The 16,735-nt window shown below is 36.3% G+C and overlaps 2 protein-coding genes across 2 annotated transcripts in view; one reads left to right on the top strand and one right to left on the bottom strand.

Annotated features, from left to right (window-relative positions):
* MIB1 (MIB E3 ubiquitin protein ligase 1) overlaps nucleotides 1–16,735 on the bottom strand; it is a 123,705-nt gene that overhangs the window by 105,581 nt on the left and 1,389 nt on the right. The gene's annotated exons all lie outside the window — the stretch shown is intronic.
* On the top strand, nucleotides 6,087–6,417 carry LOC308255819 (DNA damage-regulated autophagy modulator protein 2-like; the record flags this gene model as incomplete). The annotated part of the gene is given in 3 exon segments (XM_080683750.1): nucleotides 6,087–6,183; nucleotides 6,186–6,208; nucleotides 6,211–6,417. Coding segments are annotated over 3 exon segments (327 nt in total).

Here is a 16,735-nt window from a genome sequence, read left to right as displayed (position 1 = left end):
CAGTGGGCTAGGTGTCACCCAGTGCACCAAAAGATAGCATCCAAAGATAGTAAATTGTTTGAGGTAGATAGAAATCAAAATTTAACATAACTGATGTAAAAAATATGGAGTTATTGCCTGACTAGCATGGTTCAGTGGTTGAGCATCGACCTATGATCCAGGAGGTCATGGTTAGATTCCCAGCCAGGGCACATGCCTGCATTGCGTGCTCAATCCCCTGTATGGGGCATGCCGGAGGCAGTCGGTCAATGGTTCTCTCTCATCATTGATGTTTCTGTGTCTCTCTCCCTCTCCCTTCCTCTCTGAAATCAATAAAATATATTTTTAAATGGGGTTACTTACGTGCAAACTATAGTCATTCATAAAGGAAATTCAGTTATTAAACCATGTTGTAGAAGAAATGTTACTGACATCACAAACTGTATTATTATTTTATAAAGCAGTTTGCAAAGAAATACAGTATACCATTTTGGTAAATAAATTACATAATACATATAATTCATGTGCACATAAAAACTAGAAAGACAATCCCCAAAATGTACTAATGGGATTCCTCTTCGTAGTTTTCCAAGTTTTCTACACTGTGTATTAATTCTAGGAAGAAGCTGGGTGAGTAGGGGTATTTAATATGTAGTATAAGCATATAACTAAAATAAAAGCTAAAACAAACAAAAACATGACGGACTCTAAACAAATATTTATAGAAACCAACTTTTAAATAGTTACTGTAGTAATAGGGTATTAACTGTTACTTAGAAATTTTTATTTCTTTTAAGCCTTACACAAATTGAGCAATTCCATGTGTATGAAAAGAAAATATATACCTTATTTAGATACACTTCTCATTGCCACATATCTAAAGTTAGAGTCTAATCTGTCTTACTACAGGAAAACACTATGACCAAAAACATAATATCAAATAGCATAATAGTAAATATCTCCACAATGGTTAAGTTTCTGAACAAGATATAAAATAGGTCTTCTATGCCATTACAAAAAGTAAAATGCACTAAACAATCAGTATCCCTATGCATTTAGAGGTTTTTTTTTCTAAACTATCTGTTCAGCACTTCAAATGAGAGTTAGTTGATAAAAAGCATACGGAAAATGTATCCCAACCTCTCACTGACCAAAAAGAGAAAAAGTCCAGTTTTTAGCTATTTATATATTTCATCTCTACCTTAATTTTCCACAAAGCACAATGATAACATTCATGAGCTCATAATCTTAAGCAGGCTTTCTTTAAAAGAAACCATTTAAATACACAATAATAGCTGGTTTAAAAAAAAAAAAAGGCCCTTCTACAATTCATGGTTTTAAAGAATACTTCAGGAAAACCATTAATGCACACAAAAGCACATCCAAATCCGGGTTCCCACAGTTCAAACACCAACAAAGCTACTGAACAGCTGTGAAACAGACTAGTGCTGAGAATTGGAAAAAGTAAACAAAACAACACCTCCTTCCATTACCAACATGAGCACTAAAAACTTTTTTAAGAATGCAACTTTTTTTTAAAGTTGATATTTAAAGAAAACATAAAACAGGAGAAGGGGCATTACATAAACAAGGCCCAAATCTGACTGATATCTCACATTGGTGGCTTTTTTGTTTCCGGTTACTACATCTATCCAATTTATTTTCATCTAAAACTATTTCCTCCTAGTCTAAACCTCCTTCACCCTGGCAAGAATTATTTCTTAAAAATTTCATTTCATAAAACTTAATTCCCCAACTAAACCTATTATGCTTTTTCTCCTTCCTATAGAATACCATGTTACCATCAAGAGTTAATGCTCTCTCCCTTTGCTAAGCTTTATGAAGACATCTGCCACCATTAAATGAACCACCTGATGATAGCTTTTGACTCATTCTACTAGTACTCAAATGACCATCTGCTCTGTTTTAATGGCATCTGGCCTAAATGCAATAACTTAGAGAATTTACATAGCTTAAGTCTCTTTGTTGGAAAATTTTATGAGAACAGTAAAACGTGCTTGTCAAGATCAATAACCACAAGTTAAAAGAGCCAATGAAAACAGCTCAAATTCACAAAGCACTGATCTATGCAAGTAAAATGTTTAATTTCTAGCCAGAAAAGATGATTGAAAGAGGGTACTGAAGTTCTCATTACAAGCAGTTCACTATATGAATCACTTCGACATGGAACAAGAACATCTAAATTATCATTTGCATAATAGCAAAAGTAAGCAATATAATTGTCCATTCACAAAGAGAGTGGAAACCTGTATTAGGTATACAATGGCATACCTAAAATGAATGTTCAACATGGATGAATCCTTCAACTGCAATGCTGAATTTTTTACGTATACAATACAAAATGTTGCAAATAAAGCAGTACATACTGTTTACAGATATATAAAAACACTAGAGGCCCAATGCACGAAATTCATGCAAGAGTAGGCCTTCCTTCCCCCGGCTGCCGGCACCGGCTTCCCTCTGGCACCTGGGACCTGGGCTTCCCTCGCAGCCCCAGCTTCATCTGGAAGGTCATCCAGAAGGCCATCTGGAAGGACATCCAGTCTAATTAGCATATTACGCTTTTATTATTATAGATACCATAGCCCTAGCCTGTTTGGCTCAGTGGATAGAGCGTCGACCCTCAGAATGAAGGGTCCCGGGATTGATTCCAGTCAAGGGCACGGACCTCGGTTGCAGGCTCATTCCCTGGCCCTGGTCAGTGCGCATGCAGGAGGCAGGCAACCAATTGAAGTGTCTTTCTCACATCAATGTTTCTCTCTGTGTGTCTCTCCCCCTTCCTTCCACTCTCTCTAAAAAAAATCAATGGAAAAATATACTCAGGTGAGGATTAACAAAAGATTAATCAATTAATTTAATTAAAACAGCATAAATGTAAACAAACCCATTGGAATAAGTTATTTCTAGATAGTGGTTACCCTAGGACCGTGGTCGGCAAACTGCAGCTCGCGAGCCACATGCGGCTCTTTGGCCCCTTGAGTGTGGCTCTTCCACAAAATACCACGGCCCAGGCGAGTCTATTTTGAAGAAGTGGCGTTAGAAAAAGATTAAGTTTAAAAAATTTGGCTCTCAAAAGAAATTTCAATCGTTGTACTGTTGATATTTGGCTCTGTTGACTAATGAGTTTGCCAACCAATGTATATAGGTAGGTACATTGTTATTAACTTAATTAGGGTACTCCTAAGCTGGCCTTTACTAAAAACTCAAGGAGCCAAGAGCCGCATGTGGCTTGCAAGCCGCAGTTTGCCGACCACTGCCCTACACTGCCCTAGGAGAAGGAAGAGAATGTAATTGGGAAGAACAGTGTTTCAAATGTATTAGTAATGCTTTGCTTCTAGATGGGTTCACAGGTATTTATTATTTATTTATCTACTTGGATATTTAAATATTATGTAATAAATTTTATAAACTTCTAAAATAAAAAACATCCCTAGACTAGTATAGTGCCTAATCCTCTAAATTTTTGCCCTAATTAAAAGATTTCACCTAAGATTAAAAAATAATTTATAAGTTATTAACCAGTTCTTAGGTGTAATTATTTATTGTGGCATATTGTTATCATTCAACCAACCAAGAAACCCTATTTCTGATTTATGGATTCATTCAATTTGAACCCCAAATTAATGTCATTCAATTTGAACCCCAAATTAATGTGACAAAATGTTTACAGAGATTTAAAAGAGGGTTAACCAACTAGAGTATGCATCTTATTTTCCCTTAAATTCCTAATAAGGATGAGGCCTTAGTAACCTACCAGTTGGTATATTCCACATTCCTTACTCATGAGAAATACTAAATTAATGAAAACAGAATTGTTATTATTAATAACACTAGCCACTAATTATTAGTACCAAGTTTGGTGCTTCACATATTTTATTTAACCTTCCCAACAACACTAAATGGTAGGCATTATTATCCCCAATTATAGAGGAAGAAATTGAGGCTCAGAGAAGTAACCTTCCTGAAGCACACATCAGTAAGTGGCATGCTCAAATTCAAACCCAGGTGGGTCTGATTACAAAGCTTGGCCTCTTATGCTGTTCACTCTGACAGGGATTTTTTTCTACCTAGCTCTTATCTTATCTGAAAAAAAATTACATATCTAGGGGTCACGTTCCCCATTCAACATACTGGATTCAAAATATATGCTATTAAATCATATTCTAATGTTCAAGTAAATCTTGAAGAGATACATTTTAAACATTGAAAAGATTATCTATTTTTTGGTTAATTTCAATAGTGTAGTAGAATAAAACACCATCTACTTACAATCAACTCTTATTTTTTTCCAACCAACTCTTATTATGAGTATTTTTAAAAATGACTTTGAAGTTGTCTCACCCAAAATCTACAACTCTTTCATACTTTTTCTATTGGACAAAAATTATTCTCTCATCTAATATCTAATTTTGTAGCTCTTACTACTCTATTAGAAGCTTGCATAACAGAATTACAAGCATGCCCTCACGCAGTCCAAACAAAAGTTGTCAAATTAGGTATACAATTGACAATTTTATTAATATATTTGTTATTTTTTTAGCACTTGTTACACAGGGGTAGAAAATGAGGTCAAACAAAATTAAGAATTATATCTGAATTTTTTCCTGCTAATTGGTAAAAACTCATTATTCCATTTCAGAAGCAAAACACCTGTGTTCATACCTTGACCTATTCCAACTTCATTTTATAGGTGAAGAATTAAGGCTCAAAGAGACTAATGTTATAAACTGGCAAGAAGAAAAAAAGACCGACAAATCTGGATTTGCATCTCCACAATCAACTTATTACTTGTAAAATCTTGAACAAATTAGTTCATTTCTCATAGCCTGTTTTCTCATCAGTAAAATGAAAGCCATCAAATAACATTTTTAGGAGGATTAAATGAGATAATGTATGTAAAACAATTAGCATAGCACCTGACACATGACTGGAACTCAGTAAATGTTAGTCCGTGTCTCTAGTTAATAGACCCATTTGATAAAATCTAGAATGAACAAATGCCTTGTTTTCCCTGCTAAGTGACTGCATTATCCACAATTCCATGAAAAGAGACTATGGAAAGGGGAGAGCAAGACACCATAATGTAAAATATTACCACCCCAAGCTTTTATGGTTTATTATCACTAGCTCTGCCAAACTCCCGAAATTCAAATAATTATTTTTTTAATATTAAAAAGTTCCCACCCCTTTCTTGCTTTTTTGGAAACAAAATTATCGCCAAGAGGATAACGCACCCCTGGAGAAAACCAAATACTCACGAGTGTACTTAGAAAATATAAACTAATTCTAACTAAAGTAAATGTGCTTTAAAACGTATTCCAAAGCCAAAAATGAATGTATCTGCTGTGTTTCATTATCTCCTCCACTAATTTACACTCCACCTTATCTCGGTCCGTTGTTTGGAACTCAGAACCCGTTTTTTCTCCCAGAAACAATACTTAGGTCTCATACTATTTTACAAAAACTGATTTACTCTACATAGAAATAATCTAGGGGCAAAAGAAGATAAAAATTATTGTTGTGTTCCTAGTTCCACCTGAGAGATGGTTCAATCGCTGTAACCCAGACATAATGGAAAAAGAGGCAAGCTAAACGGTGTGGGGACATACGGAAGTATGCGAGGGAAGAAATGCCTTTAAGACTTTCGCGATTGCCGTAAAGGAACAGTGGGTCGGCGCAGGCGGCGGCGGGAGCGCGCCCGGGGCCGCGCCTGGATGCTCGGGTGCGCGCCGCGGGGCCCGCCCCGTCTCCGTCCTGCCCGCAGGCGCCGGACCCTGCAGTCATCCTCCGCGGGCTCACCCAGCGAGTCACCACTTAATTCATCTTATTACCAGTGGCATTTCAATATTTATGAAATTTGAAAATTGTAGCTGCACTTCTGATTCATGGATTGTCAAAGAAAGCAGAGAACATAGGATCTTCAAAAGGGGCAGGTTTGGGCAGATTTGAAGACTGATACTAAAACAGGAGCTGAAAATATAATGGTGAACAAAACAGTTGGTACCTGCTCTCACAGAACTTAAAGTTTAGTGAGGAAGATAAAACCAAACAAGCAAGTAACAGATACGTGGTAAGTCGTGTCTGAGATGTGGTGGTTTCAGCAAGGCCTCAGTTTCCTGCCCTCAGCCCTTGTCATTTGGACGGCTGCTGCTTTCATCTTTTCCTACATTACTGCCATCACTCTCCACATGTTGACCCTGCTTTGCCTTATATCAGGGCTATGTGCTTCACATGATTACTACCGCAGCAGAATGGTCTATGTCATGTTCCTTCTTTGGTTTTTTCCTGACCTATATCCGTGATTTTCAGAAAATTTCTTTGCGGGTGGAAACCAATTTACATGGATTAACCCTCTATGACACTATTCCTTGTCCTATTAACAACGAGCAAACACACCTACTTTCCAGAGATGTATAATGAAAAGATGAAACATTTATGCGACGATTATGATTCTCAGGGATTGGGAAAACGTTCATAAGTTACTACTACTGCTCTGAAATTTTCCATCAATTAATCAAGGCTGACAGTGACATTGATGGGTTCTGATAACCAAGAATCATGAAGTAAGCCATTTTATAAATTATTTCAAGGGATATCTTCAAGAGGATCATGTAAAACCATTTCTGCCTATACTTTTTTTATTCCCAGGAAATAAAACCAAAGGTCGATCGCACTAGATATTTTTTCTACTTTATTTAAATGAAACACCGTAAGTGCACTGAGCCGTCTGCAGAATCCAGCATTTCACGTTTTAGAAATTATTGTAAAGCATGTTTTGTTTGGAGCACTTATGCAAGACATTTTCCAGGACACCAAGTAATCAGCATTGTTCAGCAGCTCCTTTCAAATGGGGTTTTGCAGTAATAGTTTTACCATACTAATACATTTCTTATAGTATGTAAGAATTAAAAATTTTTTTCTGGAATTCACCAATAAAGGGAAGCAGACCTGAATTCATGTACTGTCGGTGCTTAGTTTTGCACATGAGATTTTAGTGGTATTGGATTGATTCCTGCCACAAGGCCAGATATTATGCTAACTGGTCTGTCACACATGGTTATAATTTCATGAAACTTAGTCTCTGATATGAGATTTTAATCAAAATTGAGAGAAGCAGCTATAGTTAAATTTACTCCGATCATGTTTTGCATAAAACGAAGGTTAGTGTTCATTCATGAGTCTGAGAACTTTGTGAATAACAGCAGATATCATTAATAATGGTTACCTTAAACTACAGTCAAGAACTTTTTAGATTTTTCTTTATAACAAATGATAATTACTTGTAAAAGTAGCCTTGAACAGGCAAATATTGAACCTTTTTACTGGGATGTGATGTTTGTAGAAGTCAGATTCTAAAGGACAAAATGAGCAACTTGAAAAAACTAAGTACAAAATAATTGTGATAACATACATCTCTCTGGTCATGGCACGTGACTGGATAACTTGTACCAAAATTTCTACCTATGTAGATAAAGAATGATTTACAGCCCAGCCCGTGTAGCTCAGTGGTTGAGGGTCGACCTATGAACCAGGAGGTCCCAGTTCTAGTCCTGGTTCGATTCCTGGTCAGGGCACATGCAGGAGGCAGCCAATCAATGATTCCCTCTCATCATTGATGTTTCTATCTCCCACTCCCTCTCCCTTCTTCTCTGAACTCAATAAAAAATGTATTTTTTTAAAAAAAAAGAATGATTTACAGATTCCAGATAAAATTTAGAAGGAGAAAATGCTCATCTGGAAGATGACCCTGACAAACTGGTTTCCAAAAGAATACTTGAAGATTAACAAGCTTTATCTTTTAGAAGAAATGGGTCCACTGCCAGAATAAAAGATGGTGAGAACAAATTTAAAGTGTAAGAGAAAGCAATTTAAGGGAAAATGGTTATATGGTGGAAACAGAGCTTGATCATGAGTAAGTTGCTAGAATGGGACTAAATAATATTTCTGAAGACTTCTGGACTAAGAATAAAATACTGTTTATGTATATCAAGCAGCTGTGAAAAGGGGAGACATTTCAATAAACACTGATTGATTGGCATCATGTGAAAAAAATATGGGTACAAAGTATAAAAAATTTTTTATTATATCTCTGCAAATCATAGTGCGACCACACCTGGGATACAGCATCCAGTCCTAATCGTTCTATATCAAGGAAACTATAATTCAGTTATAAAGATCACAGTATGGTGAGGGGGAAATTGATAGAATCAAAGTTAATAAAATTATAAATTATGTGTGGATAAGATGGCACAGAGAAGAACGTAGACTTTTATGTCCATACTGGAATATCAGGCTTAGAGATATACATAACACATTAAAGAAATTATTTTAAAACAAAACAAAAAAAATGGCTTTAAGACAATGAGAAGGAATGTTCTAAAAAAGCCATTTTTCTACTGGCACTTAAAATGCATAAGCTCCTGCTTGGGGACTTAGATCAGTGCTTTTTCAACTGGTGTGCCACAAGAATTTTTAAAACATTGCAATATCTGACTAGTCAGGGGCACTGACCTCTCTTCCCTTAGAATGTCAAATTAAAAAAAATGAAAACATCCTACACAAAAATAGCCCTCTTGTGTAAATGAACCAAAATTATATTTGTCAGATCCGCAAAAAATGTATTTTTTTTGGTGTGCCACAGAATCTTAGTAATTAGTTTTTGTGTGCCATGAGATGAAAAAGGTTGAAAATCGCTGACTTAAAGCAATGGTTTCCAGGAGATGCAGAAGATGGTCCTTTGAAAGCAAGATAAAATATAAATCCACAATCTCCTATCTGTAATTTCAAAATCCAAAACTCTTAAGTTTCTTTGAATGTTAGCAGCAAACTTACTTACGGTTCACCACTAACAAACAAGATGCTATGCATAGTATGTAGTCTTCATCACCTTAGTATAATTATTCATATGTTTCACTGTAGAAATATTAATGTATTTGCTAGCAAGGTGCTGCTGTGGACCTCAAAGTTGTGTTAAATAATATATGGCAAACATACCATATTATGGTTCTAAAATCCAAAAGTTTATAAACTCAATCCCAAGCATTCTGAATAAAGGGTTGTGAACTTCCATTAAAACTTTTATTTTTATAGTTATTTTTTTCTAAAAAATATCTAACAATGAAATTAGGTTTTACTAACTGTAAATTAGTCAGTTGACTAATTAGTCAGTGGGTCCCCACAAAAAAAAATGACATGTCACACATGGAACACAAAGTGTACTCCAGGTGAGTGGGAGTTTGAGAGCATGAAGACCTAACACTGATGTTCACCTCTGGCACATTAAGACCTGCTGCAGCTTTCTGGGGCCTAATTAAGCAGATTTGTATAGTGTATCTTAATAATACAAAACAACAGGTTGTTGACTATCTTGAGACACATACCTAAGAATCAAAATTAAAAGTTCCAGCCCAGCTGGTGTGGCTCAGTGGTTGAGTGTCAACCTATGAATCAGGAGGTCATGGTTCCATTCCCAGTCAGGGCACATGCTGTGGGGTTGCAGCTCAATCCCCAATGTGGGGCATGCAGGAGGCAGCTGATCAATGATTCTCTCTCATCATTGATGTTTCTATCGCTCCCTCTCTGAAATCAATAAAAACATATTTTAAAAAAAAACATAAGGGGTGTTGGGGATGGGAGGGAAATAGATCAACCAAAGGACTTGTATGCATGCATATAAGCACAACCAATGGACACAAGACACTGGGGGGGTGGGATGAGGGCATGCGACGGGGTGGGGGAGGCTGGGGAAGGTCAATGGGGGGAAAAAGAAGATATATGTACTAATATATGTAATACTTTAAACAATAAAAAATAAAAATTAAAAAATAAACATAAGGGGCTTAAAGGAGGGGTCCCATGGGGCGATATCCAGAGCTTTAAAGAGGAGTTGGCTGGTGCTGGGATCACTGAGGAGTGGACACATCAAGGCTATTTCTGAAAATAAGCAAACTGGAATCAAATACTGATACCGAAAAGCTAAGCTGCTGGATGAGATGACACCAACAGGAGGAGCAAGGAAAACAAGAAAAGAGCAAATCCCTTTTTCCCCTGCAGCCTTCCAGTCTCCTCTAAAGTCCCCTAAGGTTGGCAAAGCCAACAGGGATTCAGTTGTTCAGCAGAAATATTGTGTGCCAAAGTCTCAGACCAACCTCACAATGCAGAGCTAGAGGAAAATTTATATATAAATTGATCTAATCCATTTATTTCATAAAGGAAAAAGCCACATAAAGGAAATTTCCTGCCACACCAGATAATATAATTATCTATGTTGCCCTTCATCACACATACAAACATAAGTATGAATAGGCTCATTTTTCTCATAAAACAAAAAGAAGCTTAACAAAAAAAAGTTAGATTTCAGTAATTTGAATATTGGGTAGGATGTGATAATTTAGTAGATATAACAATGTCATAGCTTCTGCCAAGAGCACAGCTTGGCTTCAAAAGTGTAGGATGCCCTAGCTGGTTTGGCTCAGTGGACAGAAGGGTCCCATGTTCAATTCCGGTCAAGAGCACATGCCTGGGTTGTGGACTTGATCCTCATAGGGGGCGTGCAAGAGGCAGCCAATCAATGATTCTCTCTCATTGTTGATGTTTCTATCTATCTCTCCCTCACCCTTCCTCTCTGAAATCAATAAAAAATATATATTTTTTAAAAAGTGTAGGGTGATTGGGACTTTGAGCTGCTATTTGGAACAATAAAAATGTAAAATATTAAGAGCCCCAGTAAAGTAAAAATACAATACCATAATAGTAAAGACTGACCAACTAGACAATCTGACAGCTTTGTATGCAGCTCAATTACTTGCTTTGATAGCAAAACCTCTCTCGCACGGTAATAATGCTATTGTTTTTAACAGGAGGCTAATGTAATTATGTATAATAAACTACCTGTTATATATTGTATACACACACAGAGAAAAACTACTGATGTCCAACAACAGTGTTACATTAATCAACTAACCATACTAGATTAGCATAAATTATTTAAAGTTTCTAATCAATTTTTCCTCAAATAAAGTAGTACAAATGGTGATCATTTCTGAACTACTATACTATAAATGGAAGAGAGAATGACAGGAAAAAGCAATGAACTGACTATTCATCCTAACATTTACAGTTTACCAGCTTTGTGACTAGACAAGTTTTTTAATTTCTTTTTGTATCTGTTTTAAGATAATATCAATCTAACCTCAGATCAAATGAGTGAAAAATTCTTTGAAAAAATTCTCAGAAAATTCATTCAGAGCCATGGTTTTGCTACAAAATGGAGATACAAGGAACACACAAACACACTTTCCTTCCTTAGTGCAAAATGACAACACAGCATACCTGTGGCAATAGATAGAAGCACAGAGTGCATTGGAATCACACTGCCTAACAATTAAAGAAGGTGGAGGAGAGACCCAAGTAGGTGGCTACCTGGAAACACATCCAAAAATAAACATCTAATCCAACCAGAGGGATAAGGCAGTAAAGTACAGAACCAGAAATACATATTAAGATAGTATTACATTTATGCTCTGGCTGAGTGGCTTAGTTGGTTTGAAGCTATTGTCCCATACACCAAAAGGTGTTATTCAAAGTGTATCCATGAACTAGCAACATCTGTGTATCACCTGTGAGCTTAACTACTCTGGCTGAATCCCATTCATACAGAATCAGAATCTGCATTTTTAATGGTCCCCAAGCAATCTGTGGGCTTACTAAAGTTTGAGAAGAGTTGCTAGTTGATTTCTTGAGGTCCTCAGGTTCAACCAAGCTGCAATCTACAGGAGTATTAAAACTATGTGGACTTTTGCCAAAACCAGTTTGGCTCAGTGGATAGAGGTCGGCCTGCGGACTGAAAGGTCCCGGGTTCGATTCCGGTCAAGGGCATGTACCTTGGTTGTAGGCACATCCCCAGTGGGAGTTGTGCAGTAGGCAGCTGATCGATGTTTCTCTCTCATCGATGTTTCTAACTCTCTATCCCTCTCCCTTCCTCTCTGTAAAAAATCAATAAGATATATTTAAAAAAAAAAAACTATGTGGACTTTCATCCTTGAAAACATTGTTTTTATTAGACGGAGATAAATAAGGAAAGATATTTTACGTAAGTCTTTAAAATAAGACAGAATCTATAGGAAAATCAAGTTTTCTTTACAGATGCCATTAGTAAGAAACATCTCACAATGTTTCATCCTTAACAGGTGTGGCATCCTCTTCCCGTGTTTTCCGAAGGCTCTGCTACCTAATAATACTCCCTTCTCCTTCTGTAGTTGTGGAAACACCAGAAATAGGGGGCTTGGGCCCGGCTGGTGTGGCTCAGTGGTTGAGCATCGACCTATGAACCTGGAGGTCACAACTGATTCCTGGTCAGGGCACATGCCCGGGTTGCAGGCTCAATCCCCAGTATGCAGGAGGCAGCCAATCAATGATTCTCTCTCATCAATGATGTTTCTATCTCTCCCTCTCCCTTCCTCTCTGAAATCAATAAAAGTACACTAAAAAAAAAAAAAAAAAAAAAAAAAAATAGGGGGTTTCCGAAAGGAAAAGCTGGAGATATTAACTCATTTCATTTATTATCCAGGGTAAGCACTTTTAGATCTTCAGTTGAGTACTAACATCTGAGGAGTTTGTTAGAAGCACTCTTTGCTGGGAATGGAAGAAAAGTACAAAGAATTGCTCCCAAAACAACAAAACCAGAAGCTATTTTTGAATAAACATAATCATCTATACCCCTAACTTTTTGTTATCCATACCCATTTGGGGTTATCATGACTGTATCTATGGGTAGAGAGAACCTTAATAGGAAACCCAAATTCATTTTCTCTACTCTTTCTCTGGAAATAATACTGTAGTCAAGTGACCACAAAACAAGTATTAAGTAAAAACACATTTTCTTCCTAAATCCTATAAAATCAGTACCTAAATGATAAACTATCAACTGTGCATCAATTTCCCACAATTAACTCTAAACTAATTCAACAATAATATATACATATATTTGTGCTATCTTCTTGCTCACTACAAATTAGCCAAACATATCTGGACATAAGATAGAAGTTATATAATTCAAATATATACTAAATTCCTCTTCTCATGGTTTGACTCTCCTAGACCATAAATTCAAATATATCATGTGTCACCTGAGGAAAAAAAAACTTATATGCCAAAATATTACTGACTCCACATACAACCCAAACACAAAATATCCAATATGTAATAAGGGAATACAAGAAAGATTCACAATGACCCAACCACTCCAGAATCCTTAACTCTCAGAAAAGTTTTACAGAATTTTAAAGGTTACCCATTTCTTAATTCCCAACTATACTGTAATAAATTTTTTGTTCATATAGTGTGGGTATAAATAAGGAACAAAGAATGAACATCAAAGATAATCTCAATTGTCCTTAGGGTAAATATCGTAGGACTTTTTAAAATTAACTATAAAATATATCGAACACACAAAAAAGGCATAAAAATTTTTTTTTTCATTTAAAGTGAGCAACTTACTTTGTTGCTTTTCCAAAAGGCATAAAAATTTAACAAACACCTATGCACCCACCACCTAGTTTAAGACATAAAACAATACCAAAATAGTTATAGCCCCTGGAGTACTACCATGAACTGCACTCCACATCCTCCAACATAAAGATATCCACTCCCTGGAATTCAGTACATTACTTTTCTTGGAGACTTTTACCACACACATACATATTCCTAAACCAATGAGGATCACGGGTAATTTTGCTCCCTATGGGGTATTTGGTAATATCTGGAAATATTTGGGGTTATCATGACTGTATCTATGGGTAGAGGCCAGGGAAGCTGGTCTACAATGCACAGAACAGCCCCCTACAACGAAGAATTATCTAATTAGTCCAAAACAGCAATAGTGCTAAGCTAAGCAACCCTGCTCCAAAGAATAAATAGTACTGTTTTGCACTTTAACACATCATAGGTTTTCTTTTCCAAAAAACTTTACTTTCTTCCTTTATTTGCTTAATATTCATTTTCTCTTCTATACAGAACTTCACTGTATAAATTCAGTTTGTTTACCCATTCTTCTGTTGATGTACCTTTAAGTTTTTTCCAATTTTTGGCTTTTTAAAACTATTTATTTTTTTATTTATTTCAGAGAGGAAGGGAGAGGGAGAGAGATAGAAACATCAATGATGAGAATCACTGATCGGCTGCCTCCTGCACACCCACTACTGGGAATCAAGCCCACAACCCAGGCCAGGTGCCCTAGACCAGAATCAAACCTGGGACCCTTCAGTCCGCAGGTTTTATCCACTGAGCCAAACCAGCTAGGGTCCTAATTTTTTGCTTCTACATGCAATATTGCTGTGAACATTCTTATACAAGCCTCTTAATTCTCAATGAGAGATTCTGTCTAGGGCAGTAATTTTCAAAATGTGATTCTTGAACCCCTAAGGTAGTCCCTAGGACCCTTTCAGGGGCTTCATGAGGTCAAAGTATTTTCATAACTATACCAAGGTTATATTTGTCTTTTTCATGTTGGCATTGCAATGGTAGGTAAAAATGCTGCTGAGTTAGCCAAGTTAACACACTCATTAATGAGACATATGGGTAGCCTGTACCTCCTGAAATAATGCAATTCTTAGGGCAAAACATCACATCTACAGTACGTATACCTAAAACACATATCTGAATTGAATCATGAGAAAACATTAGACAAACCCAACATAAAGGATATTCTACGAAATTATTAGTGAGTGTCAAAGTCATGAAAGACAAAGAAAGACTAATTGGACCAGATTGGAAGAGACTGACTGAATGACAACTAAATGCAATGTGTGATCCTGGATTGGATCCTGGAGCAGAAAAAGAACATTAGTGGGACAACTGGCAAAATCTCAATAAGGTCTGTAGATTAGTTAGTAGTGTTGTAGCAATATTATTTTTCTGGTTTCAATAATTGTACTTTATAAGACATTAATATTTTAGGACTATGGCTGAAAAGCCAAAAGGAACTCTTTTTAATAGTTTTGTAATTTTTTGTAAGGCTGAAATTATTTCAGAATGAAAATTTTAATTCTTTAACTATTATGTAAATAAATATCACATATGGTATATAATAAATATGTATTAAGTCTTCAAAATGTAATATAATGCTAATAAACATCTATTTTTAAATATTTTGAAGAAGAGAAAAAGGAAAACTTAGATAGTGGTGTTATATTCCTGGGGCAAAACCAGAGCCAAGAGTTTGTGATTTGTTCCTGCATTTCATAAGAAGACTAGCGGCCCTTCTAGGAGTGCTTTTAAAATGTTCGCTGAAGAGCCTGGCCTGCCCTAGCCACTTTGTCTCAATGGATAGAGCATCCGCCCGAGGACTGCAGGGTCCCAGGTTCTATTCTGATACCTCAGTTGCAGGCTGGATCCCTACCCTTGGTCAGGCCGCATGTGGGAGGCAACCAATCGATGGTGTCTCTCTCACACAAATATTTGTCTCTATGTCTCTCCCCCTCCCTTCCATTCTCTCTAAAAATGAGTGGGAAAACATCCTCCGGTGAGGATTAAAAAAAAAAAAAAAAAAGAGCCTGGCCTGTGTTGCTCAGTGGTTTAGCATCAACACATGAACCAAGAGGTCCCCAGTTCCATTCCCAGTCAGGGCACATGCCGGGGTAGGGGGCGTGCAGGAAGCAGCCAGTCCATGTTTCTCTCTACCCCTCTCCCTTCCTCTCTCTCTAAAAAATAAAAATAAAAGCTGAATAAAATTTTTTTAAAAACTGTTTGCTAAAGAATCAGTTGAACAAGATGAATTGCTACACACAGCAAATTAAATAATGCATGGAATAGTCTTATAAATTAAACTAAGATTTTATAACAGTTAACCTCTGAAAAATACCTGCTTTATTTAAGATAATGAAATTATTTATAGGACAGATATACTCCATACTACACATTAATATCCATTTAACAAATCGCTGTAGTACAAGATTTGTTACACTTTACCCTGGAAAGACAATTAAATTTCCCTCTAAACCTACAATAACTTATCCCATGATGCCTCCAAATTATTGAGTTATGGTCAAACTTTAGTTGAGGTAGCATGAAAACATTTTAAGAATGTACAAAAACAGGTATAGGCCTCATACAGTGTTGCTAAGAGTTTAAATTGGTAAATGTCTTCAGAGGGCAATTAGTCGCTATCTATCAAAATGTTAAATATGTGTATCCTTCGATGCAATTCCACTTCAGATATACTCAGCACAAATGCACAAGGATACACGTACAAGGATTTATTCATTCCATCTCTGTAAATAAGAAGACATGAAACAATATCAATGCCCATCAAAAAAGCACTGGTTAAATAAAATACTGCATCCAGTCACTGGAATACTATGCAGGTATGAAAGAATAAGGTGCCAACATGGCACAATCGCCAATCCATATTATTAAGAAACAAAAGTGCAGAAGAGAATAAAGTTTATTACTGTTTTTGCTTAAAGGGTAATATATTTATAGCATATTAGTATATATGCTTGCAATGAACAGAGTATTGTGTAAGAATACACAAGAAACTGCAAACAATGGCTGCCCCTTTTTGTACTGTTGAAACTTTCCTCTTGGTACTGCACGTACAACTTTTTCAATGTTTAAAAAGCCAAGTAGGAAACACAATTTTATGAATAATCTCAAAAATTGAGTTGGCTTGTATTCATATCCCTTTTTATTGCTGCTAACAATAACTAGGTACCCACTTAAGAATGTTAGACTTTGT

This window comes from Plecotus auritus (genome assembly GCF_963455305.1).
Source record: "Plecotus auritus genome assembly, chromosome: 8".
NCBI classification, from domain to species: Eukaryota; Metazoa; Chordata; class Mammalia; order Chiroptera; family Vespertilionidae; genus Plecotus; species Plecotus auritus.
Note: the sequence above shows the minus strand (reverse complement) of the source record. Positions and strands in the feature narration are given on the sequence as shown.